Source organism: Lineus longissimus, chromosome 12, assembly GCF_910592395.1.
Source record: "Lineus longissimus chromosome 12, tnLinLong1.2, whole genome shotgun sequence".
Lineage (NCBI taxonomy): Eukaryota > Metazoa > Nemertea > Pilidiophora > Heteronemertea > Lineidae > Lineus > Lineus longissimus.
Window position 1 is genome coordinate 14,874,934 of NC_088319.1, and position 24,850 is coordinate 14,899,783.

Below are 24,850 nucleotides of genomic sequence, written 5' to 3' on the forward strand. Positions count from 1 at the left end.
AGGCAGTTTGATCGCTTGGAGAATTTTTCTCTACAGAAATTAAATGCTTGCTCGAGACTGGCACATAGCAACAAACATAAACAACTGTCAGAAATTTTAGATTTCTCTCTTAATATCCCCATAAATTCCCTCAAAATGACTCTAAATCCTTTAGCCAACCCAAAAGGTGTTAAGCTAGTTTGTGAACTTTGTCAGAAACCTGCCTTTATCCAGTGTACAGATTGCAGAGTGACTTATTATTGGTGAGAAAAACAGATGATGTGCATTTTTTATGCATGCAGTAGGCCTATCTATGCACTTAGTTCACCAGTGCTGCACGGTATACATTGCAATGCATTGTTCTGTGAGCAGATGACATGGCCTTTATTTTCAGATCGTGTTGTACAGGTATGGAGGCAGTGGCATCGTAGTCCGGCTTATTCTCACTCCTGTACGGGTTGCCCACCTTTGCGGCAGTTAGTTAGGCCTTGCTTTTATCGACAGACACAAAAATATAAATGACCTTATTTCAGAACCAGTTTTGAATTATTTCTCGACAATTTCAGTGGCGTGGAGCATCAGAAAGCTGACTGGCTTGGCATCCATGAGAAAATATGTCAAGCCCTTGTCTACATCAGAACAGCCATCCCCTTCATTAACTCCGAGGAAGAAAGACAGAAACGAAAGAAGCAGCTTTTGGAGAAACAGGTACTATTATACTATAATCATCATTAAAGGAGATGTAAAATCGAGGTTCTTTGTATCTGGTCTCTATGCCAGGGCAGGTCAAAGACTCCAGCAGGTAAGAAACATGCATGGACTCTACCTCTGGCCAAAGTGGAAGTCACTAGGCCAATAAACCCAATTGGTGCCTAAACCGTAGTGGCACGCAAAGAAATGCTCATCCTGCCTTGGATGAGGACTAGACCCTGGAGAAAATCACATCCAAGTGCAGAGCGAATGCTGAAGAAGAAAAAGAAGAAGATCATCCTTTGATGTGACTGCCAAATTTGACTTCAACTTTTTTATAAGGTCATTCAAAACTTCCTGCATTTCCTATTCTTCTTCAGCGAGAGATGATTGATCTGACACGCACCACAGGCCAGAAACTTCTATTTGAGGGCAAACATGAACAAGCCGTCCCTGCTGCCATGCAGTCCCTTAGGTTTGCTATTGAGGTGCATGGTCTTGCCAGTATTGAACTTGTTCCATCTTATCTTATTCTTGGAGAGGCTAGTATAGGTTAGTATAATGTTAGCACATAACTTTCAAACAATTTGAGGTCATTGCCAGTATTGAACTTGTTCCATCTTATCTTATTCTTGGAGAGGCTAGTATAGGTTAGTATAATGTTAGTACATAACTTTCAAACAATTTGACTTTGAGGTCATTGCCTGACAGCTTTGTTATTCACTTAACCAAATTAATTTCAGGTCTTGGAAGATTGTCCCAGGCCGAAGAGTACCTGTCCCAAGCACAGTGGACCGTCCTGAAGACACCAGAATGTTCCGACGCCATCAAATCGAAGCTCTACAGGAACCTTGGTCTTCTCTATGCAGCAAAAGGAGAATATGAAGAGGCCTTGAGGGCAATAGCCGATGATGTGAGTTGCAGTAGTGTTATGCTTTGGCAGTTAAGTCCCCGGTACATGTATAGGCACTGTGCAGGGACATCATATCAGGGCAACTATTTTGAACGTGGGTCTGTGTCTTGACTCCGCTGATGTTACCAGAGAAGCAAAGTTTCAGATGCGGGTATGCTGGACTGCCGAAATTCAGAGTCAATGTCAAGTTCCTTGCCTCAAATCGATTGTTATGTTTCGTGAATATTGTTTGTTGATTTCGTTTGACTTTGTATCAGTGACTTTATTGGTGGTAATCAGCGAACCTGTCACTACCAGTCTTCCTCCTAGTAATAATTAAAGTTATGAAGTTAATTAAAGTTATGAACAATTCATTATACCTATTTTTCCTTTTTGCTTTCTAGATTTACCATGCCTCAATGATGTTCGGAACAGATGACATCAGAACGTCCGGTGGTTACTTTCACAAGGCCAATGTCTTCTTCCGACAGAACAAAATGGACGTAGCAGACTCACTTTACAAAAGGGTGAGGTTTTTCACTATCCACACTGTCACATTACAAACTTGTGACGTCGGGCAAGTTTTTGTAAACTGTGGCGAAGTCCTTGAATGAGGCATAAGGCAAAAATGCCTTGTAGTGGTGTGTGGGCAGGGGCAAGCCAATCCAAGTGAGAAGCAGTGGTGAAGTGTAGAAATACTCACAAAACTAGAAAAGTACACAGAAGAAGCACTTGTGCGTATCTTCTGGCAGATATGCGATTACATGTACAACATACAAGGTTAAAGATGACGATTTTTTCATTCTTTTAGGTGACAGATATCTGGTATGACCATTTAGAGAAAATTGTAAAAGTCCGTACGAAGACGCCTGTTGCCCCCAAAGGTGTTGGATTAGTTGTTACGGAAATAAACCAGGAACCTGAGGTCGGCCTTGGTATGTAGCTTGTCTTTTCGTGTCAGTGCATTGAGTGGCTTGGCCATTGTGTTTGCTTTTTTCTCGGGTATCCCGGATAAAGTATTTGTAATTTTACAACAGTGTCATATGGACCGATAACAATGGTACTTCCTCACCTATTTCAAGCTGAGGTCAAACTTTCCCTACGTGAAATTGTTGTTTTAAAGCATTGAACAAGCAGAGATGTGCAAGAGTTGGTAATTGTAGGCATCATAATAGCATTGAATTGGTTGAAGGGACCGAAAATTATAAAGTTGTCAATTGTCAAGCTATATGTTCCTGATGAAAATGACGGTGAAAATCTATTGTTTTCAGACGAAGCCCAAGAAGCAGAGGCAAAACAAGTGCTGGGTGCCATCTATGATATCCGAGAACAGCAACAACCGTCGGCAGACGTCATGGCTCAGGCCTGCCATGCACTCTCTATGCTCCTCTTCATTCTTCATGATGCCGGGAAGGTGAGTTCTTACGACATTTCATTTGAAAATGTAGGACCAATGAGAGTAGAGCAGCTGCTTTTTGTCTACATTTTCTTCGTCTGTGTTCATGCACACTCAGGTGCCAAGTCATGTTTCATGCATTCTCAGATGCTAAACCATGTACGTAATATTGTTACTGTTTGGAGTTCCAAGGGGCTGCCAGATAGATCTGACTCGAACATGACGAGTAGGGGAACCAAGTGGTGACTCGTCAGGAGTCAAACCCACGACCTCTTGATCATGAAGCCGACACTATTGCCCGGTAAAAAACAATTTGTTGAACTGTAGTTTTGTGTGTGTATGTCCATATCTGTTTCAAGTCCGCATTCCTTTACCCTCAACACTCTCTTTGCAGGCAAAGGAGATAACCAAAAAGGCTGTTGCTCTCAAGGAAAGCTTGTCAGAAAACGAGGTGACAAAGAGCGTACTGGAATTCAACACATATCTTGACCGAATCGATGTTTACTAAAAACTCATAAAAACTAGCATGGGTACTTTCTTCAGCAAAATATTGTTCTGAATGAAAATTGTTTCTTAAAAATACACTGATGTGTAGTAGGCAAACCACTTTGCAGTAAACATGTGATCAACTTAAGTGGCAAATTTTCTAAATAACCACTTTGTGCAGGTAAACCTGAAAGTTATTGACAATCAAATATTTTCCAGAGAAAGGTACAAGGAACTTTCAACTTCACAACAAGTATTGTGATGTAAATTATTTTTTTCTGTTTTAAAGTTCCGTCCATCAAAATCATTTGTAATTCCCATTGTAAGTATTGTACATTTACATTTGTATTATATTTTTATTACCAATGTCTATATTAAACTGCGGTTGTTGAGATAGGTAGAAGGAGACCACCTTTTTTAGACATGTCTCATCTCATATTCATGTTGGCTTGTATGACACCGAGAAGTTATAAGCATGGCTTGTTCTTTGATGTATCAAGTTGACCTTTTTAGTTTTTGTTTGGAGTGTCACAGTGTAGACCATCCAAAATATGATTTCCACAGTTTGTGTATCCGAACTGCATATTCTGTTAAATTGTAAAATATTGACTCTCAACCACTTATCTGAACAGCACAGCAAATGTAGCAAATCAAAATAAAATTGTTTTGGTTGAAAAAGTCTTGTTATGTTATGTCTGTTGAAAGTGCATGTCCTGTATATTGTCAGGACGTTTCTGCTGCAGATAACATATTATCATTTATTCACTGCTGAAAATTTCATGACCAGGTCTTCTCACGACAGAGTTTAAATCCATAAAGTCCAGTACCGGCAAAAAAACCGGCGGGGCCTTGTCCACAGTCACCACCTAGTATGTTGCCTGAAGATGGTGGTCTCTTCATATTCTGACTGACTGGACCGAAGGATATGGCTTGGTTGTGGCCAAGATTACAACACACACACTGATAGCTTGGGAGTATCCTGTGGTTGTGACGTTTCCTCTCGTTGCATTGTATTTAGAAATCCCTTCGTCGAGAATTCACTTAAAGTGTGGGCGAAAAACATATTACCAATAGCAGACTCATCGAACAAACCGCATCAAATCTGCACTGGATTGTTCTCGGAGACTCTACTGGAGGTTTTCCTTTGTATAAGGCTTGCAATCTTGTACATTCCTCCAGAATATAACTACCGTATGCTCCAAAGTTGAAGAAAAAACATGATCATTTTCATACACAAGGTGAATGACGACACACAAACGCATCAAATGTATGTAGAAATTCATAATTTTATTTCATTCAACACAAATCATATGTTACATCATTATGTAAACTGTCTCCAGCAAACAATCGAAGCTCATACACATCTCTAAAGCACATCCAAACCATATATACACCTCTTAACAGAAAATGCTATCCAAGCTTCTAATCCACGATTCTACTACCTAAGTCTTTGTTGTAAAACTTGCCATAATCTTACATTGAAACCCAAATTTATTGCCAAGACACTCTCCATCAGAGGTCCTAATCATTCACTGAATCACATTTAATATAAATGTGAAATGTGTAAATTACAAGTTTTCTCCGAAGTAAATGACACCAGGAGAACAAAATCTTAACAGTTTAAGTCACGTATTTGTCAACATAGTTGGATCATGATCACAGAAAGCCTAACCTAGTCTGTAGGCTTTTCGTTAAGAAACTGAGGAATTTAGGCAGGGCTCACATTCTGTTCATTTAAAATCGGAAAAACATAAACTCAATAGTATTATACACAAGTCTTATTGGGCAAACCATTTTGAGAGTAAAAATCAAAGCCATTTTAGCATAATCTCAATCTGGTTATTTCCAGTATTGAATGAATTCTGGTTTAAATATCAGATATATTCCTCTGCTAAAGGCATCGGTTTGCCCAAATAAATTAGATATTACCTGTAGGGGAAATGACAACACAAAAGAAACAGAAAAAGACAAGGTCATTTTGAGGGGCATAAGGCCATGCATGTCATAATTCTATTCCCTTCAACACAGTATTCAATAGCATGGCCTTGTTTCTATTGTGTTGCAAAGGTAAACCGATACCTTCACCAGCGAGACTAGTCACATCCATGTTTAGCTGCTCATGTATGGATACTTCCATTCAGTCACAGGCACAACGGTCCTCTTGATGGACTGAGGGGAGCAGAACTTCAGAACGTAGTGGGGCCCGCCGGCCTTGTCATTCGTTCCTGAAAGAGAAAGAGAAGAACTTAGTTACAGCACATTATCATAAGAGGCTTTTCATTTTACATAGTACATCTGCAGTAAGGGGGGGATTTCTAAATTTGAGGTCTGTTTTGCGTACACGATAATCTAATCCTACCTGATAATCTAGCACCTCCAAATGGCTGCTGTCCCACGACAGATCCAGTAGACTGGTCATTGATGTAAAAGTTGCCTGCTGTCTGCTTCAAACTTTCCACAGCCTCATTTACAACACCCCTGAAAATCAAAAAGATTATAAGATGGTTAACTTGTATTATCTGCACTCCTCCACTTGAACACTGTACGGCGTGCCAGGTGAAAGGCTTTAAAACGAAGAGCATGCAAGATTGGTATCTTTGCCCCTCACTATAGTATGTCTAATACCCAAGCACACTGGGTCGCCTACGAGTCAAATTCGAACACAATGTTTGCCCACAATGACAAAATGACCAACACAACCATACTTACTCATCCTGGGCATAGACTGAGCCAGTGAGACCATACGGAGACGTTGTGTTGATCACATCCAGGATCTCCCTCCACTCGTTGTCAGGGTAGACATAGGCAGTCACGACGGGCCCAAAGATCTCCTCCTGCATGATCTTTTCGCGGGGATTCTTTGATTCGACAATGGTTGGTTCAACATAGTAGCCTTTGCTGGAAGAGAACAAGTGGGTGGTAAGTGGGCTTGTCCGTATAGATAACTTTGTGCACATCTGCACATGTCCTTGTTGAGTTCATCAATTTACTCCGTGGGGAACACAGCATGCCAACAGGCTGCTTCATCTCCGCCACAGGACTGAAGTAACAGTTTAGGTACGTTGAACGCAGAAGAAGAAGAATCAAGCAACTCCCAATTTGCTGTTGGTGAATTTAACACCACCTGATAATCGGTAAGATTCAGCAAGATATTGGACCTTTTTTACATGTACATTCAACTATGTTTCCAGCTAGACCACAATATATCCATTGCATAACCCATTTGGGGATATTCTAGGAAGTTGTAACCCAAATGGGCGACAACTCACAAAACAGGGTTCTTCCCACACTGCTTACCTGTCATCATACTTTCCTCCAGCAATCACAGTAAGATCAGGTGCCGTCTTCGCATGATCAATATAGCTCTTAATCCTGCCGAAAGCCTTGTCATCAATGACGGCAGAGAGGTACGAATCCTGCTCAAGCGGTGAACCTAACTTGATCTGTTTATGTCTCGCAATCAAACCATCCTTCACCTCAGCCCATTTCGACTCCGGCACATAAATGCGTGAACACGCGGAGCATTTCTGTCCTCCGAATTCGAAGCCCGACTTGATGGTGCCATTTATGACAGACTCCGTATCGGCCGACTTGTGTACAAAGTGATAATTCTTGCCACCACATTCTAGAAATGAAGATAACAATGTAGGTCTGTGTTTACAAAATATTGTTCAAGTTCATTGAAATTATGCGTATTGTGAGGAATGTTTTTCATTTCTTTGATGATAGAGATTCATTTCAATAATATACTCACCACCAATAAGTCTTGGATATGTCTTATATTTTTCCAAATTCATTCCAACTTGCTTCCACAGGTGTTGAAATGTTTTGACACTGCCGGTGAAATTGACTCCACAGAGGTCAGGTGATGCTGTGACCGCGTTACCGAACACCGGCCCATCAGCTGTGACGAAGTTGATGACACCCGGAGGGAGTCCGGCCTCACGGTAAATACGGTAGACAAGGTAGTTTGATAACACGGCAGTATCTGACGGCTTCCACATTACCACGTTACCCTGAAATCAAATATTATACTCGAATACAGTGGAACCTCCATTAGCAGACAGTTTTCTATTAAGAACAACCTCTCTATTAAGGACACTAGTTTTGGTCTCAAATTGGTTGTTTCAATTCAGTTCAAATCACCAATTGAACACAGGTTCCTTAAATGTCAAGCTACTCAGACAAGGAGACAAATTTCTTCTCATATGTTCAATGGGTACAAGGCTTAAGGAGGCCTCCCAACTTACCATGAGGGCAGGGGTTCCGCTCAGATTGCCACCAATAGCAGTGAAATTAAAGGGCGATACCGCTGCCCAGAATCCCTCCATGCCTCGGTATCTCAGCGTGTCGATGTAGCGCTCTGTACTGATGGGGGTGTAGGTGAGGTTTTTCTGAAGGAAAATTAAATTACTGTAAGCGACCCAATTGTGCATGAATGGTTCACGAAAAAAACATCATCCAAATTATGATACATTATTTCTATGCTCGTCTTCAAGACATTGGGTGATATGAATAAAGACGAGTTAATGATTTTACTTCAGTTTTGTACAGAAAGGCCTACTGTAAATGTACATGGGGTTTTCAGTAAAAGCAATTGCTAGTCTTTATTCATATCACCCATTGGCTTACTAAAAGATTTCTATCAATTGATAAGGTGACTGAAAGATCACTTACCGCTGCAAACATTACATTAAATCTTAGGAAGTCAATTAATTCCGGGGCCGCATCAATTTCAGCTTGGACGATGGTCTTGCCCTGAAAATAATACATGTGTGATTGAAATTGGTTTGACCTGTATATAAAGGCATGATTAACATTTGTCAGGACTCAGCAGTCACTGTTAATTCTGTTAACAACTTCATCTTGCAAACCATTTCTTCTTTTTTACATGTTTTAATCGCCAAGGCCTTAGACCGGCTCTTGGCTGTGACAACTTCTTATTAGCCAGTCTACATGCTATTCACAACTGTCCACTGCCTTTCTCTCTACACACCTGTCCGAGCATGGTTGTCGCCAGAATTTCTCCACGATATTTTCCAGCAATCAAATCAGCCGCTTTGAGGAATATCTCTGCTCTCTTCTCAATAGGTGTCGCCTCCCAGTCTTTGCGGGCTGACATGCAGGAGTCAATGCCTTTCTGAACAATTGCCTAAAAAAATGAAATGGTCAGGGCCCTTGTGGTCACCTCATGTGAAGGAAAAATGGATGCAGAGCATGGTATTGTGTCATGATGTAGTGTTAAGGGTTGACCATAGGTACCGCCATTTTGGCTAAAACTTGAAATCATAAAGCAATTAGAACTTCTTCAAAACGTCGTGAATGCTCATTTAAATAAAACCCTGGAGGTTGTTCTCTGGAAAACAAAGAACAGACTCCAGTCCTTGAAATGAGCATTCACTACGTTTTGAATGAGTCCTAATCTAACATCCAAGCCCCTTCAAGCCGAATTACTAAACAATAGAACATTTAGCAGGGAAAACATCAGAGTCAGAACCCTGATAAAAGACCACATATTCCCCACATTCGTCACTATGTTTTCATAAAACACAGGTGATAGATGGATACTATGTACAGAAGATAGATAGTTTTTTTGGCACTTTGATCACTATTAAAGCCAGGGTTAATATTTTTTAGCTGATCTGGCATGTCTGGGGCATCGCAATTACCATGACCTAGTTTGATAAGGTTCAGGTGTCTGAACAATCGAGATTTAAACTATAGTTTCCAGATATGACTGTCCTAAACTAGTTTGAAGTGGACTCCACTCAATCAATAATTTTGGAAATAAGGCCAATTGCTCATGCAACATTTTGGGTATTACGTTAAACAGAAAGGCCTGTACATTTATAAACTGCATTGACGACTGTCATTTTTAGACTCGACTGCTTACACGGTGACCTCTGAACTATTTTTTGGCCTAAGTCTCTAAATTTCTCCACTGAAAGAACTCAGCTATTTTTTAAAGAGCACCATAACCAAGCAGTGGATCAACACGGCCATTTACCTCTGAAATATCCACACCATTGAGTTCACTGGAACAGCGATGATAGAAAAATAACCTGTTTATGACACTTTTAAAACCTATTTTCATTGAAAGATATTTTATAATACTTACTGGTGTTGCATAATGGAATTTGGCAACTTTTCTCTGATGATCAAAGGGCTGAAAAAAAGAATATCATACTTTTACTACCCATACCGTTCAGATAGAAATTGCAGTTGTGAGCACCTGCCTTGCATGCCTTGATGATTAGAATCTGTGCAAGTCATTGTATTCGAAACAGTATTGAAACTTAATGTTAGATATTCATGAATTCAAACAGCTGGGCTGTACATACGCCAACTATGTGCTCGTGTCAGGGTCTCTGCTAGGATTCATTCTGAGAGTATGTTTTTGGGGGCAAAAAGACAAGCGGCCAGATCCTTCATTGATTTGATGGTTCGGATCCTTCATTGATTTGATGGTTTTGATCCTCAACCAAACGATATATGTAAAATTTCCCCAGTATTGCAGCTCGAAAATACATTGAGGTAGGCCTACCATGTATAAGTATAACGCCCTCGAAGAAATTCTTAATCCTTAATACTTACTGCAACCTGGTGCCTGATATCAGAAGTCTTAATTTCTTCATCTCCAATGCAAATCGGAACCTCTGTCACCCCTTCATATTTTTTAAGTGCTGCTTCAAGATTTTTTCGCTCCTCACTGCCGGCCAAATAATCGAGGACAGGCTCATTCTCGCAGGTGTATTTGAGGAATGACTCGTAAGTCAATGGTCGACAGGACATGACAGTGATTCTGAAAACAAAAGAACAGAATACTGCAAGGAAATTTACAAATCAATAGTAAATACACTGTCTTTTATTTCACTACGAGTAGTTTAAGTAATTATAATATCCCTCGGCCTCAGTTTTGTGATCGGTCAATTTTTCCCAAAATTGGGCTAGGTCTATGGTAGAATGCGATCAAAATTTACAATCCCTGATTGGAAATGATGTAGTTTGATCGCATATGACGTGTCCTGCAATTAGACCATATGCGAAAATAAATTTCGGCCATTTTGAAAATGGCCGCGGCTATTCGTACCGTGACAGGGCCGGCTGGAAGTCAAGGACCCTACCCACACCCGGAGCCAGGAGTAAAGGCACTTCCAACACTCGTCACAAACAAACACCACCTCAATCATGAATTAGGCCTACTTTCCTTACCCACCATCACCCATGTCACCACGGTGCGATCTATTTATTCAGTCCATATTATTCGCACCATCACGGTACGGTACCTTTCACCGTAACGGTGTTTCTGACGGTGCGAATAAGACCGGAAACAATGGCCCCATGCACCGTGGCGGTTCGAATAGGGCCTATAGCCAGTTTCGTTTGAAAATACCCTTTCGGCAGCGTAAAGTTCACCGTGACATAAAAGTCATGTTTAAAATCAAATCATCAACAAAAGCATTCAAAATATCATGAACATTAAAAGGCATGGACAACTTCAAGTCAATTGCTTGAATAAGCTTGTATATTTTTACTTTCATGCCATGGTAAACAAGTGTTGCCAGCTGTGTGTGAAAAGGGTCGTTTCAAAATGGCAGAAATTTATTTTCACAGGGAGGGTGTGCATAAAAAGTTCAACACTTTTGCTTAGTTAGAAGAATTGAATCACCTTTTTATCAAGCCGAGTGGATTAAGTCTTTGACTGAACATTCCTGAATCAGTTTGCAATGGAACAATTGAAGGACAGTCAATCAAAAATATGAGAAATTCGAGAGCTGTCCACAAACATGTGCACGCCAATCAATCAGCACTGATCAAGGCGCGATTTGTTACATCCTCGAGATGGAGTGATTGTTGGAGGGATGTCAGAGTTACTTCTAGTAACTATAGGTGACGCCACTATTAGAGTCCGATCAATCTCCAAGCGTTATCAATGGTGGTGGTCATCATTTCCAAGCCTGTTTCACTCGAGTCCCGCTGTCACCTGGTCACGGATCACGGCAACACTGGGCGCTCGTGACTGCGCCATTCATTGTTAAAATCTATATCTTTATTACGCATCTGTTTGACACAAATACACTTCACAGTGTTATGAAAAAAACTATCACGACATCCTTAAAATGTTTTTTTATCGAGACATAACAGATGGCTTTTCAATCCATGTTACAAGCAGCGCACTATACACACTGGATCAGTGTTTGGACGATCAAACTGTGGCAGAGGGTGCAATTTCAGCGGGTGCATGTAAATTGGACATTTGGCCCGGCGTGACTGGGGCGAAAAGATCAGGGAGCGAAACGACCATATACAATGGTGACGTCAGCGACTAAACGAAATCAGCGCCTCTGGTGTCAAGATTAATCGCGTGTGCGTGCATGGCGGGCGATATCAGATATGCGGTTTTCAAATGTCAAAACTCCAAGAAGGTTAAAGCAAAATGAACAGCACCTGGCTGGCTTCACAGTAACAAGAGGTTGACGCAAGGTTCCAACGCGCTGCGTAGCGGCAAAATAGCGAAGCTCGCGAAACATTTATAACGGGTCACCGTGATCTCATTATGGACTTATAGCGCGATTATGGGGTTGTAACTATTTTGCTGTATATTGTCACGTGGAAAGAAAAGCACGCGACCAAACGCCAACCTATTTATGTAAAGTGATAATTAGAAGGTATATAGTTCAGGAAATGTTGATAAATAATCATTCCTTGTCGTCTTTTGCAGTTAGACATCATAAGGGGGTAATAATATGACCATAGGTCATGTGGAAGCTTAGATTGACTGAGACCAACGCCAAACAGAAATTGAATGATAATCGACAAAAGTTGAGCAACATTACATGAATTGATAAAAATGTAGTTCTTCAACAAATAGAGAATAATAAAATTGGGGCCTATTAATAATAACTCATGTTTGGAAAGGCGCCCTATATAAGTATTTCTATTCATTCATTCATTCATCCCTCTACATTGAATGGTTTATCACCACTATGAATCCACATCTCTCAGCTGACCGGTGCAGTCACTTGAGTTTACATTGTTTATCACCAGTATGAATCCATATCCGATTCCTCAGATGATACACATTCGCCTGCGTTCCCATTGAATGGTTTATCACCAGTAGGCCTATGAATCCTGGCTAACAGAAGCCCAAGGCTGGGAACACCCCCCCCCCCTCCCCCAGGATCCCTTCACAAATTCTACAGGGGGTCATCACTTTTTCAAAATCTAAAGGAACGAAGGCCACGCGTGCGGATTCGTATTTCCCGCGTATAGGAACTCATGACCTAATGGTGACGTCACCTGTTATTACTAGAAGAACACCGACATCCCTCGAAGTGTATATCGATGATACAACAAGTCGCATGGCATGCATGGCGGAAAGGCGGAAGTTGAGTTTGTCCAGTCGGAACAAAAACAAGAAGCAGTTAACACATGTAACATTGTTAACCGCCCAGCAACCTCCTGATCTTAAGAAAGCGGTTGCAGTCATTGATCTTTGGTAATTGAAATGCAATTATTGAATTAAGAAGGTTCTGGGAATAGATGTTGACCGTAATGTAAATGCAGCGCCCCATAGCTGTGTAGCAAAATGCCAAAAGCTGCACCAATCATGCCGGTACGGCACTTGGTGGTCTTTTGGTGGCCATCGACTCCCAGCAAAAATAAAATAAAATTTTTTTGGCTATTTTGAAAAGCCCTTTTCACAGGCAACATATTTTTTTGTCTATGTCTACTGTGTCTGTGGGTGTTCATGACTTGAAACTCAACAAGTAGGGCTAACTATAAACGAATGGTCGCACTAAATAACGCCCGGTAGGGCCCGATAACGACCGGTAGGGCCCGGAGAAAAAAAGGTAGTGCCTGGAGGTTGAATCGGGATTTTTATGCACTTTTAACTGTATATATATGTTGTCTAGATGTACTTCCCTATATACAGGGACCGTAGCCAAAATGGCCGACGGCGAATTCTCCGGTCGCTAGCGCAGTCCATAAAACAAGCATCAATTTTACCAAATTTGGCTGCAAGCTTGGTCATCAAAGTTACAGAACTGTTAGAAATACATCTTAACAACATATCATGTAGGAGCCAGTTTTCGCGGGTCTTATCACTAAGTGCAGATTTACTAGCTTCCAGCGATTCCATACACGCAAAAGCTTATTTATTACGAAATTTGAGATCAATAACGAAATATCTGGGGTGCTGCGTGGATGTTTTAAGCGTGAATTAATCTTGAAATCGCTCACTGAAAGATCGATGCAGACCAAAACAAATCTGAAGCGGCTCCCCCATTTTCGCGGGGTATTGCGCATGCGCGACTGATTGTTGTGTTTCTGTGTCGTGTGCATGATCCTAGGTATTGACCCAGTGTTTTGAACGTAATTAGAGAAAACGGGAAAAAACGGGTTTTCGCGAAATTGGGGATGACTCGAAATTGGGGAGCAGCACCATATATACAGTTGAAAGTGCATAAAAATCCCGATTCAACCTCCGGGCGCTACCTTTTTTTCCCCGGGCCCTACCGGTCGTTATCGGGCCCTACCGGGCGTTAATTAGTACGACCCCCCCCATCAAGCAATATCAATTCAATGGCGACATTAGATTATACATCAATCCTCAATGTAAAATGTACTGACTACCATACTGTACATAAATGAAAACAAGGTGATTTTGGCTTAATTGTGGTTTTATTTATTTTCCAGCTCCGATGATGAGCCTGTTGGCAGTGTTGTCAGCCAAGCCAATACAAAGTGTAAATTCTGTGAAACTACTGACCCTGCTGTGCCAAAGTACTACACGCCAAAATATCTGACGAATCTGCCTGATTATAAAGACGTAAGATTTTTCAGATTTTCAAGAACCAAAAAAATATTTCATTACCATGGTTACTAAAATGAAAAGATCCTGTTTGGGCTTTGCCTTTGAGGCAAGGTTCAACCAAACTTTTAAAAATTCTACCAGTAGTTCGCCCTGCAGAGCCCTAACATAACATCACGAATGGACTACAGGAGAAGAAATGTTTCAATAACTGGTGTTTAGGTTCTATATTGCTGTGGGATTAACCTTTTCACAATCGTATGTTTTGGATGTGGCCTCACTGATGGACTAGCTTGCTGTTGAAACTGAGTGTAAGTGGCACATCAAATATTTCATTTTTTCCTTCAGGCAACTAACAAACACGTGACTCAAGAACCTGAGAGTGAGACATTCCAGAGCACAGATTCATTGGAGAAAATACATCAACTTTCAGCGTTACCATGGCCATGTTTGGACTGTATGGGTTGCAGGAAGAAGGTGAGAAGCACTACAATACATCTTGGTCGTCAGAGAGATACACCCAGACTCTTTCATGTCTTTGGGTCTTTTTAATCATAAAATGCACCTCTAAGTTACCTCTAAACACAATCCCTGTGCAAAAAAGTTTTTTGTTGATTTTGAATAATTTTCTCAAAAACAACTGGTTACTTGTATCTGTTTGCAATTAGATTTATTGCCATGTTAGTTACAGAATTTGTTTTGAACAACCAGGTCCTTGGTCCTGGCTCCTAATTCAGTATAATGAAGTGTGTCTATACTCCTGACACAGTCTTCTATTTGTTTATTTTTACAGGTTGACTACAGACGACATTGAAGAATCCAACAAACATCTAGAATTCTGACCTACTGATTTTGTGTTCTCTCAGAGGTACTTATAGTCGTATGTCCCCTACAAAAATGAGGGAAACGTCTCAGGAACCAGGGGGAAAAGAAAATGAGGACATCGCCTCATCATCACGGGCGGCTCGACAGCCTGTGGCTATGGAATCTGACAATAATGGTGAGCAGCATCCAGAAGATGTTTGGGCTCAATTTTTGGCAGAATGGGAAAATTATCAACCAGTTGCAGAAAACTCTGATAGCAATGATGGTGTGGAAAACATTCCGCAAAGCAAAGATGGTGCGGTAGACAGAGAGCTCAGGTCAAAAACTGTGCTCAGCTCGGACTCTCACACAGTGGAGGGAGATTTATCAGAAGCGTCTAAGAATACACACTCCAAAGAACAGCCTGTTGTTTACAAATACAAGTACGAGAAAGAAACTGCAGGGCCTGTTACAACTCCTAACCTGCCAACGCAATCGAATGAACGTCATATTCGGGTCAATGGCAATGATCAGTATTCGTCAATTTCAACTCCTAACCTCAAAGATCCCATTCTTCCAATCAAAAAGGAGAACAATGTTATCTTGGACCAGGACGAAGTCACTTACGTCAAAGCTGACGCTGACTCTCTGGGTGCTCACTTTTTGCCTGATGGTCAACACGACATCAGAAAGATTAAGTCTGAAATTCCGAACATTTCCGGTGATTTTATTATGATGCCAAATCAGCAGGAACTTGATCATTATTTCCGAAATATAAAAGAAGGTGAAGTTCTGGTAATCAAGTCAGAAATTCATAATCTTGATTCATCCTCCACTTTAAATCACGCGAATTTTGTCATCGGTGAAAATAGCACGGTTTCTTATGTCAAGGATGAAACTTGTGTGAGCATGAATATTGGTACAGAATCTGCAACAAACGATACAGGGACGCCTGATGAATCTGTCGTTCCAGACCGCAAAGACATGAGTTGTCAGACAGGTAGTCGATTACGTGACCTTCTAACTCGTCCAATCAAACGCAAAGCAGCCAAAGTCTCAGATTTCAGTGAAAAGGTAACATCTTCAGACACTCGGGCAGCTAATGTTGATGATTCGGTACCAAATAATAATCAGGAATCTCGCAATGAATTAGACAAGCGATCGAAGGACATTCCGATATTTGAATCTCAGCTCGATGAAGCAGCACTTGCACGCATAGAAGAACTAGATAGAATTTTATCTCAGATGCACTGTGTTGCGCTGGCTGAGAAGTTGGGTACTGAAACTCAGTTAGAAATTGAAGCATTGCCACAGTTAGATAATGCTTTGTCTGTTGAGATTCGCGACCCGCCTTTATCAGAGTTGTGCAATGCAAAATGTGTGCCTAGCGAAGTTGATAGTACTATTCCTCCTGAGATAGAGTTGTCTGCATTAAGCAAACTTGAAACACAGAAGCCTGGATCTCTGTTAGACAGTGCTATACCAACTGAAAAACAGAGGTCTGCATCTCAGGAAGACGGCACTGTGCCAACTGAAGAACACAGGCCCGTATCTCTGCCATGTGATTCTCCACATTCTGAGATACAGGCATCTGTATTAAGTCCGTTTGGTGATGTTACACAGAAGTCTGTTGATAATCTTAACGCGGTTGTTTCTGGAAAATCATGTGAAAGTATTGAAACGCAAACTGTTGGTATGAAACTTGAGCCCTGTGAGCAGAATATCCCAGTGCTCCTCTGCGACCAGTGTGATTTTTTGTGCCACAGTCTTCCAAAGTTGGCTCGTCATAAAGAGAAGCATATTGCCATGAAAAGGGAGCCAGAACCTGTAGAATGTGTAGCTAATGTTAGTAAGGGGAGGGTGGTTGGGACATTGGTGCAGTCTCAAGGTTGTCAAGCTAGTTCTAAAGTGCTTTGTCTCCCGAAGGTTACTAATGTGAAAAAGGAAACTGATTCAGAATCGTCAAGAAATTCCAATCGATGCAATGATGCCAGTGAAAAGCAATGTGTGGATAGTGTTTCTGACAGTGATAATGTTGTCACTTCTAATTTTCAAATTGGAGGCATCTGTACGCTGGATATGGGTGTTAGTACTGTCACATCAGGAGGGGAGTCTGAGGATGATGATGATGCTGGTGTGGAAGATTCTGCTTTAGTCGATGGACAAGTTAACTCTGTCACAGATAATCTACAAGGTACACCTAATATGAGTGTATTAGCTAGTATACTGTCTAGTACTACTCCATATCTGTACAATAGCCAACAGGCTATTACCAATGGCGGTATTGCTCCGTACCTACATAGTAGCCAACCGACTATTGCCAATCTGAGTTCTCTTCAGTATCTACACAGCCAACAGGTTATTTCCAATCGGGGTTCTGCTCCCTATCTACACACTCGCCAACAGACTTTTGCCCATCGCATTACTGCTCCGTATCTGCACAATGGTCAAAGCACTGGTCCTTATAAGGGGACTGTGCCACAACACATTGGCCAACAGAGCAAGGCAAGTAGAATGGCTACTCCGTATCTGCACAATGGAATGCCTTATATTCAAAATGGAACTTCCCCAAGTCTTGCTGGTTTCCGAAGCAGTCGTGGCAGCCCAGCGGTGCCCAATGTGATAGAAATTGATGATGATTCATCAGACAATGCGTCGAACATAACTTCAAATGAAATTCAGGAACATATACCCAGTGACCAGCGAGGGGAAGGCAATGACCAATTAGACGGAGCAGCATCTGGTAAATGTAAGGATTTTTTAACCAATATGAACCAAGAGGCTACTGTTCGAGACCAGGGATCACCAAAAACTCTTTTGGATCTGTTGAGTACAAGATGTGAAACCAATACAGTGCGTCCGATTCTCTCTACCTCTGATTTAGAATGGCTGAATACTGCATTGGGACGAACTGGTACTGGTCAAGTTGCTGCCAAGGGTCGGAAACAAAAATCATCTTTGGCAAACACTTCTGGGTCTCGTGTGCGAGGTTCTACTCAAAAGTTTAGCAGTCTCCAAAAGACTAAGCAGACCGGCGCGCACAGCAGAGGTACTTATCCATCAACTACTCCCAAACGGAAGAATAATGTTCCTGTCTTCAATCAAAGACGATTTTCGAAGGATTATTTGCAGAGGTCACAGCAATGTGTGGACTCCTCCAGGAACACACAGTCAGAACAAAGGAGAAATGGAGCTTCCCCAAGTGATTTGGCTCCTCTACCTGGTCTGGGAGTGGGAAGCAAGGCTGTTGTGATTGAAATTGGTGATGATTCTTCAGATATGGGGTTGAAGAAAACATCAGTACCAGGTCCCAATTCTTCCACGACACCAAGTTTCGTGGCTACATCTGGACAATTACCTCAGTCGAAAAAAAGTAACCCAATTCTTTCTAGTAGACTATTTGCTCAAGGTGATAGAACGAGTTCAAGTTTGCCTCACCAGGGGGCCCAGCTGTATTCAGAAGTAAGAGAAAATGGATATCAGCACTGCAGGACAATAAGAGATTTCCTCAATTTTAGGGATAGGCAAAAAGTCTCTACTCGGCCTCATGCTGCATCAGGAGAAGAACCAGGTCATTTGAATTCTAATGCTTCAGGACAGAAAAAGGAGACTCTGCCAGTTATCAAGAACCTACTGGCTGGGATAAATCAACCATCATCGAATGTCAACGGGGCATCAGAAAGATCTCTGGTAACTTCTAACCTGATATCAAATGAAATTCACTCAAATGAGTCGAATACCAATAGGCTTTCTCAACGTGACCAGCAACAACTGGATGGACCAGTTTCATTTGGAGGTCTTGTTGATAGCGTCACTTCTTCTTGCCTTGATGCTGATGTGAGTCGACCAATTGAGAAGTCTTTTGATCAGAATTCAGCTGGTACGCAGTTGGGTTCCGCAGATTTATCCAATATGGCAATGACAGATTTTGCGGATGGCCAGAAAGATTTTAATAATAATACATGTACTGATGTTGTTTCCAAGGAAGCCTATGAAAATGTTGGGAAATGTGTTGGAGAGTGGGATAAAACATCTTCTGGTCTCTATCATGAAGATTCCGATACTGACACTGTTACCGTATGTGAAGCTGTACCTGTGTCCGAGTGCAGAACTGTCACAGTTTTGGAGTCTAGGGCTCTCACAGTTTCCAAGTCTGGTACTCTATCTGTTTCTGAGTGCGATCCGGACTTTAACTCCCGCCAAGAAAGAAATAAAACTGACAAGAAATTTTCTAAAGGAGGACAAGTTGCTGATGGTTCACTCAATCAAATCAATCAGAATACATGTATGCCAAAGACTAGCCTTTCAGATCTTTTAACTGCTAGATCTGAAGTGGATACAACAAATCCAATTCCCTCTGATACTTCCTGGATGAACTCCACCCTTGAGGAGACTGGCACTGATCCGGCTGCTGCTCCACGCAGCAGTGGCAGAGGGCTTCGAAAGATCTTCCGATGTGAGCACTGCTCCAAGAACTTTACTTGCCTATCTGGCTTGAACCAACATAAGTTGGAATGTCGTGCAGTGGAGGTTGAGTCCGATCCTGAATCAAATGATGGCGAGGCAAGAGGTAGGAAGCGTAGGTGGATGGAGTCTGTTCATTCAGAGTCAGATGATACCATTGTTGATGGTGATTACAAACCTGCCCCAAATAGCTCGGCATCTACAGACGAGGATGATGTGGACAGCTGTGCTGAATCGGTTTGGATGGATTCTGAATCTGACACTGAAGATAAAGTTATGGTTCTGAACAATGTTGCCTCTGAAAGTTGCAAGGCAAGGACAAATCGGCAGTCTTCGCGAGAGAGTGATCAGATTGAAAACCCTGGAAGTGCAAAGGAAGATCACAGTCGAAGTCACTCGGCAAAGAGGTCTGAACTTCCACCGGTTTTTAGAGGCAGAGATCGCAGGCACCGAACAGATCCCTATCTTCGTCTTCACACACTAAAGGCAGTCAAACAAAACAAGGCAAAAGCTAACTTGGACATAGTTGATCTGGTCACTAGTGAGGAAGACACCGAGTCTGACGTCGAAATTGAAGGGTATTGTCGAGTGGTGAATCCGAAGGACTACTGGTGCGAAGTCTGTGATGAAGTCTTGGGGGACACATGGGCCATAGGAGACCATCTCGTAACCAAACATGGACACATACCTGGCCTCGTACAGAATCCAAGTCAAGAAACTTGCGATATCTGTTGTCGTTCATATTTAAGTAAAATCAATCTTCTCCGTCATAAGATTAAAGTTCATGGTCCTTATCTCCTTTTGGTGAAGAAAGGATTAGCAAAGAGAAAATTTGTCAAAAGGAAGAAAACTCCGCTCAAGGGTGTCTTTTCTGAGAACCATAAAAAGAGAATGTTTCTTTGTGAGAGGTGTGATTTGGTTACTGCTGGTTCTGAAGAGATTATACAACACATGAACACCCATGACAATGATACAAGTCTGCAAGTCGAGTCTGAACAGACTTGTGACATCTGTGAGGCCCAGTTTATTAGTCCGTTGATGATACTAAAGCACAAGATATTCAACCATAGTGGCTATCTTTTGCAAAAGAGGAAGGACATTATATCTGAAGGTGGCAAAACAGATGATATGGATCAACAGATAGCTGTACATGCCAAACCTGATGTAGCAGAGACTCAGATGTCTGAAGAGGCCAACCCAGATGTGACAGAACCTCAGAAAGCTACTGAGGCCAACCCAGATGTGACAGAACCTCAAAAAGCTACTGTGGCCAACCCAGATGTGGCAGAACCTCAAAAAGCTACTGAGGCCAACCCAGATGTGACAGAACCTCAAAAAGCTACTGAGGCCAACCTAGATGTGACAGAACCTCAAAAAGCTACTGAGGCCAGCCCAGATGTGGCAGAACCTCAAAAAGCTACTGAAGCCAACCCAGATGTGACAGAACCTCAAAAAGCTACTGAGGTCAACCCAGATGTGGCAGAACCTCAAAAAGCTACTGAAGCCAACCCAGATGTGACAGAACCTCAAAAAGCTACTGAGGCCAACCCAGATGTGGCAGAACCTCAAAAAGCTACTGAGGCCAACCCAGATGTGACAGAACCTCAAAAAGCTACTGAAGCCAACCCAGATGTGACAGAACCTCAAAAAGCTACTGAGGCCAACCCAGATGTGGCAGAACCTCAAAAAGCTACTGAGGCCAACCCAGATGTGGCAGAATCACCGATATCTATTAAACAGGCCAACCCAGATGTGACAGAACCTCAAAAAGCTACTGAGGCCAACCCAGATGTGGCAGAATCACCGATATCTATTAAACAGGCCAACCTAGATGTGACAGAATCTCATGTGTCAGATGAGGCAAACCCAGATGAGACTGAAACACAAATACCTAAACAGGCCAACCGAGATGTGACAGAATCTCATGTGTCGGATGAGGCCAACCCACATAAGACTAAACCTCAAAAATCTGCTGAGGCCAACCCAGATGCAACAAAAAACCCACAGATGTCCGATGAGAGAAAGCCTCATGTAGCAGAAACACAAGTATCGAAAGGGACCAATGCGAGTGCAGCAGAATCTAAGGATGCCAATATGTCTCTGGCGGAATCCGGATCCTCCGCTCAAGACCCATCAACTGAGGTGACACAGTCTGTGGAAGAATTTGACAAGACTACCAAGCAAGATTTTATGACTCCAGCTGTTCCTGGGCTGTCAGATGCTGAGCTATCTGACGAAGCATTTGCTGATAAACATAGCATATCTGTGAAAGGTCGGTTTGATGTCAAGTATGTTTGTAAATTCTGTATAAAGCATAACCAAACTTGGACCGACAAGGGCCTTTATAGGGGTCATCTTAAGAAGCATTCACCGAGTTGGGAAATAGTCTGTCCTTGCTGCTGCGCAAAGTTGAAAACAAAATTTATATTGAGAAAACATCTTGAAATGTGTATTCAAGAGCACAACTTCATTTGTCAGTTTTGCGGCAAGGCGTTCCTCAACAAGTCCAAATTCTTAAAACACCAACAAAAACACAAAAGAGCAAGTGTCCGCTGTAAATTTTGCTGCAGAGAATTTAGGGAGGAGGATCATCTACGCCGTCATGTTGATGCAGTCCATTTTGATGGTCCCGTTGCCACTTTCAAACATCATCACACTTGCTCTCACTGCTCAAAATCTTTTAAATCAAAAAACAATTTAAAGAGCCATATGAAGCAGCATGAAGGAGACGCTGTGCGGCCCTTTAAGTGTCTGGTGTGCGAAAGCGCTTTTAAGTACAAACACCATCTAAAGAATCATGTCGATTCTAAGCACTTGGGCGAGAGAAGACACCAATGCGAAGTTTGTGACAAGAGATTTAGTTTAAAACATCAGTTGCAGAGCCACATGCGAATACACTCAGGAGATCTGTTTATGTGCGATTATTGTGGCAGCAAGACGACGTCTAAAGCACATTTGAACATTCACATGCGCAACCACCACCCAGAAAAAGCTGAGTTTTATACCTGTAAAATCTGCGGTGAAGATTTCACGAAGTTGTGGGTGTTAAATGATCATATCGGTAAGGTGCATGGAAAAAGTGCTTCCGATGTTACAGAGTCGGTAGATGGGGGGCCAAGAGAAGGTACACTTTTGCGCTGTGGTATTTGCAATGCCAAGTTCACTGGGAAATACTTCTTGAAGAATCATATGAAGTCGCAACATTCAGGTGGTGGATCTGAAGAGGCAGACTTTAAGAAGGCGGGTTCCAAACGAAAGAGAATCAATAAGAAGGAAGATGGTGTCAAAAAGTCGGCGTCTGGTGTTAAAAAGACTGGTTGCAAAAAGTCAAGGAAACTTAACGATATTAAGGGAGCTGTAGACTTGAAGTTAGAGAATGTGGTACCTGAAGGATCGAAAAAAAAGAAGAGGAAATCTGCTGATAAGAGCACTTTTCGGACTGGAAAAAGGAACTTCAAAAGAAAGAGGAAAGAAAGTATGCAGGATAGTTCAAGTGATACGAGTGAAGTAATGGAGGAAAACGATATATTTGAAAGGGATGTTAAAGAAAGGAAGTGTAAACGCAAGCAAAAACCGATTGAGTGGTGGAGTTCTGATGAATGGGCTGAAGAAGACGAAAAGGAAGTTGGACAAAAACCTGAAAGCGACCAAGAGGGTAAAAGAAAAAGGATTACGCAAGTCTCTTGTGAAGTTCCAGTGAAAGTTGATGTTAGTGAATCACCACAGGAGAGCAAAATTGAAGTTGGAGAAAACTCCAAGACACAAGACGACAATACGTGTGAAGGACAAACAGTGTCACCCTTCAGGCTCCGGATAAAGTGGCCGATGCCAGGAACAAGTAGCTAAATTATGAAGTCTGAGGAAAGTTTTATGATGAGAAATAGGTTGGATTAATGTGGATTGGTTGAGAGACTTTGAAGACATTTGGATGATTAAGCATGGTAAAGTGAGGTCCAAGGTTCTAAGCCAGACTGTGGGCTTTGAAGTTCTTGACCCATTAGGCCAGGTTTTGTATATAGTTCATGTTTTGCAGGTAACCTGTGACATAACACTTGTCATTCCTGACATGAAGAATTCAAGTGCAGGCTACATATCATTCATGGTGTCATTTTTCACCCTGAGGTCGTTCTTTTCACGTGGTGTTTTACGCCCTTGTCAGTTGATGCTGTGCTGGTAACTAGTGAGAGTGAAATATGAACTTAAGACAAGTGACATCATGAATCCTACGGTATGTAAATCCAGCCTGAAATTAAATTTTTCAGTGATGGTGCTACAGGAGAGAAAGAATTATACACAAGTCTCAGCATTTATGATTGTCTTTTAGTGTTATCTGCTTCTGATCTGATCATACGCTCATATATACTGATACATTTTGTAGTTTTATGCCTACGGTGTTCACACTAAAGATTTGTACATTTTCGAGCATTTGTTCAAATTTACATTTTACATTGTTGTTTTGATAATCTGTGCATTCTGTTAAGATTTGGACGATGCCAAAAAGGAAGAAAGAGTTTTTAGGGGATACCCTCTGCACAATTCTCAGGCGAGCACGATGTTTCGTTGCCAAAGTGACAGTAACATGGATGGCTAATTTTGATGCGAGTTTGCGTGTGTCTTACGCCACAGAATTAGCTCTCCGCCTGATGCCAACCTCGTGTTTGATACAGCGTTGTTCCGCCATCATCTATATCAGCTATGACAGAGGGTTTTTCACTTGTCTTGTGAAGTATTTAATGGCATTTATATTGATGTCAAACTTCAATATTTTTTCAGGGTGGGGGCAGGGGAGCATGCACGAAGACATAAATTATTTCTTCTTCTTGGGCATCAGGTGAATTTGAGACGACCCTGATAAGAGGGGGAATTTTTTTATCACCAGGATTTTCTGGATAAACACCTATAGTTGCATCGCAACACGCGTGATTGTACATTCCATCATGATATCAGGAGTGCAGCATAGCAAACTGTCCTTGCATTTGTGATCCATATGATATGTTGATGTTGATGTTTTTTGCAATTGTGAATGAGAAATAATGGTCTGTTTCATACTCGAATTCTGAATAAAATGTTTCTATCAATTTTTAAAACAATTATGATTTATTTACTCAGAGTTAACTTATTAGTAATTTGACCATTCAATGTTAGAAAATAGGTCCCATTGAATATCTCCCTTCATTGACTGTAGATTACGAGCAAGACGTAATGACAAGTGATGTCTGGAAATAATAATCAAATAGACTCGCGTCTCTCGTGACATCTGGGGAACTGGCCATCAGATGTTACAAGCAACATGGCTCTGTTGCATTCTCTGATGTCGTCCACT

The 24,850-nt window shown here is 41.6% G+C and overlaps 3 protein-coding genes across 3 annotated transcripts; 2 read left to right on the forward strand and 1 right to left on the reverse strand.

Annotated features, from left to right (window-relative positions):
- Nucleotides 1-70: 70 nt before the first annotated feature.
- On the forward strand, nt 71-4,114 carry LOC135496798 (zinc finger MYND domain-containing protein 12-like). Its single transcript, XM_064786315.1, has 8 exons — nt 71-242; nt 546-687; nt 1,050-1,221; nt 1,413-1,582; nt 1,966-2,088; nt 2,373-2,496; nt 2,833-2,975; nt 3,352-4,114. Exons 1-8 carry the CDS (start codon nt 136-138, stop codon nt 3,463-3,465), a joined length of 1,095 nt encoding a protein of 364 aa, XP_064642385.1. The 5' UTR covers nt 71-135; the 3' UTR covers nt 3,466-4,114.
- A 595-nt stretch (nt 4,115-4,709) lies between these two features.
- Nucleotides 4,710-11,279, reverse strand: LOC135496902 (delta-1-pyrroline-5-carboxylate dehydrogenase, mitochondrial-like). Its single transcript, XM_064786473.1, has 11 exons — nt 11,113-11,279; nt 10,038-10,245; nt 9,562-9,609; nt 8,440-8,595; nt 8,121-8,201; nt 7,694-7,837; nt 7,198-7,459; nt 6,741-7,068; nt 6,153-6,341; nt 5,803-5,921; nt 4,710-5,668 (listed from the first exon to the last, which is right to left on the reverse strand). The coding sequence occupies exons 1-11, from the start codon at nt 11,151-11,153 to the stop codon at nt 5,553-5,555; spliced, it is 1,692 nt and encodes a 563-aa protein (XP_064642543.1). The 5' UTR covers nt 11,154-11,279; the 3' UTR covers nt 4,710-5,552.
- Nucleotides 11,280-12,806: 1,527 nt separating this feature from the next.
- On the forward strand, nt 12,807-24,669 carry LOC135496645 (uncharacterized). Its single transcript, XM_064786071.1, has 4 exons — nt 12,807-12,942; nt 14,145-14,277; nt 14,608-14,736; nt 15,053-24,669. The coding sequence occupies exon 4, from the start codon at nt 15,142-15,144 to the stop codon at nt 23,371-23,373; it is 8,232 nt and encodes a 2,743-aa protein (XP_064642141.1). The 5' UTR covers nt 12,807-12,942; nt 14,145-14,277; nt 14,608-14,736; nt 15,053-15,141; the 3' UTR covers nt 23,374-24,669.
- Nucleotides 24,670-24,850: the final 181 nt, after the last annotated feature.

Excerpts from the sequence above, each read along its gene's own strand:
- LOC135496902 (XM_064786473.1), bottom strand. The coding sequence starts at position 11,153 with ATGTTCAGTCAAAGACTTAATCCACTCGGCTTGATAAAAAG. Across the intron at positions 9,610-10,037 it reads ATATCAGGCACCAGGTTGCA|CCCTTTGATCATCAGAGAAA; the intron begins GTAAGTATTAAG and ends TCTTTTTTTCAG. Across the intron at positions 7,069-7,197 it reads ATATCCAAGACTTATTGGTG|AATGTGGTGGCAAGAATTAT; the intron begins GTGAGTATATTA and ends CTTCATTTCTAG.
- LOC135496645 (XM_064786071.1), top strand. The coding sequence starts at position 15,142 with ATGTCCCCTACAAAAATGAGGGAAACGTCTCAGGAACCAGGGGGAAAA.
- LOC135496798 (XM_064786315.1), top strand. The coding sequence starts at position 136 with ATGACTCTAAATCCTTTAGCCAACCCAAAAGGTGTTAAGCTAGTTTGT. Across the intron at positions 2,089-2,372 it reads CAGACTCACTTTACAAAAGG|GTGACAGATATCTGGTATGA; the intron begins GTGAGGTTTTTC and ends TCATTCTTTTAG. Across the intron at positions 2,976-3,351 it reads TTCTTCATGATGCCGGGAAG|GCAAAGGAGATAACCAAAAA; the intron begins GTGAGTTCTTAC and ends CTCTCTTTGCAG.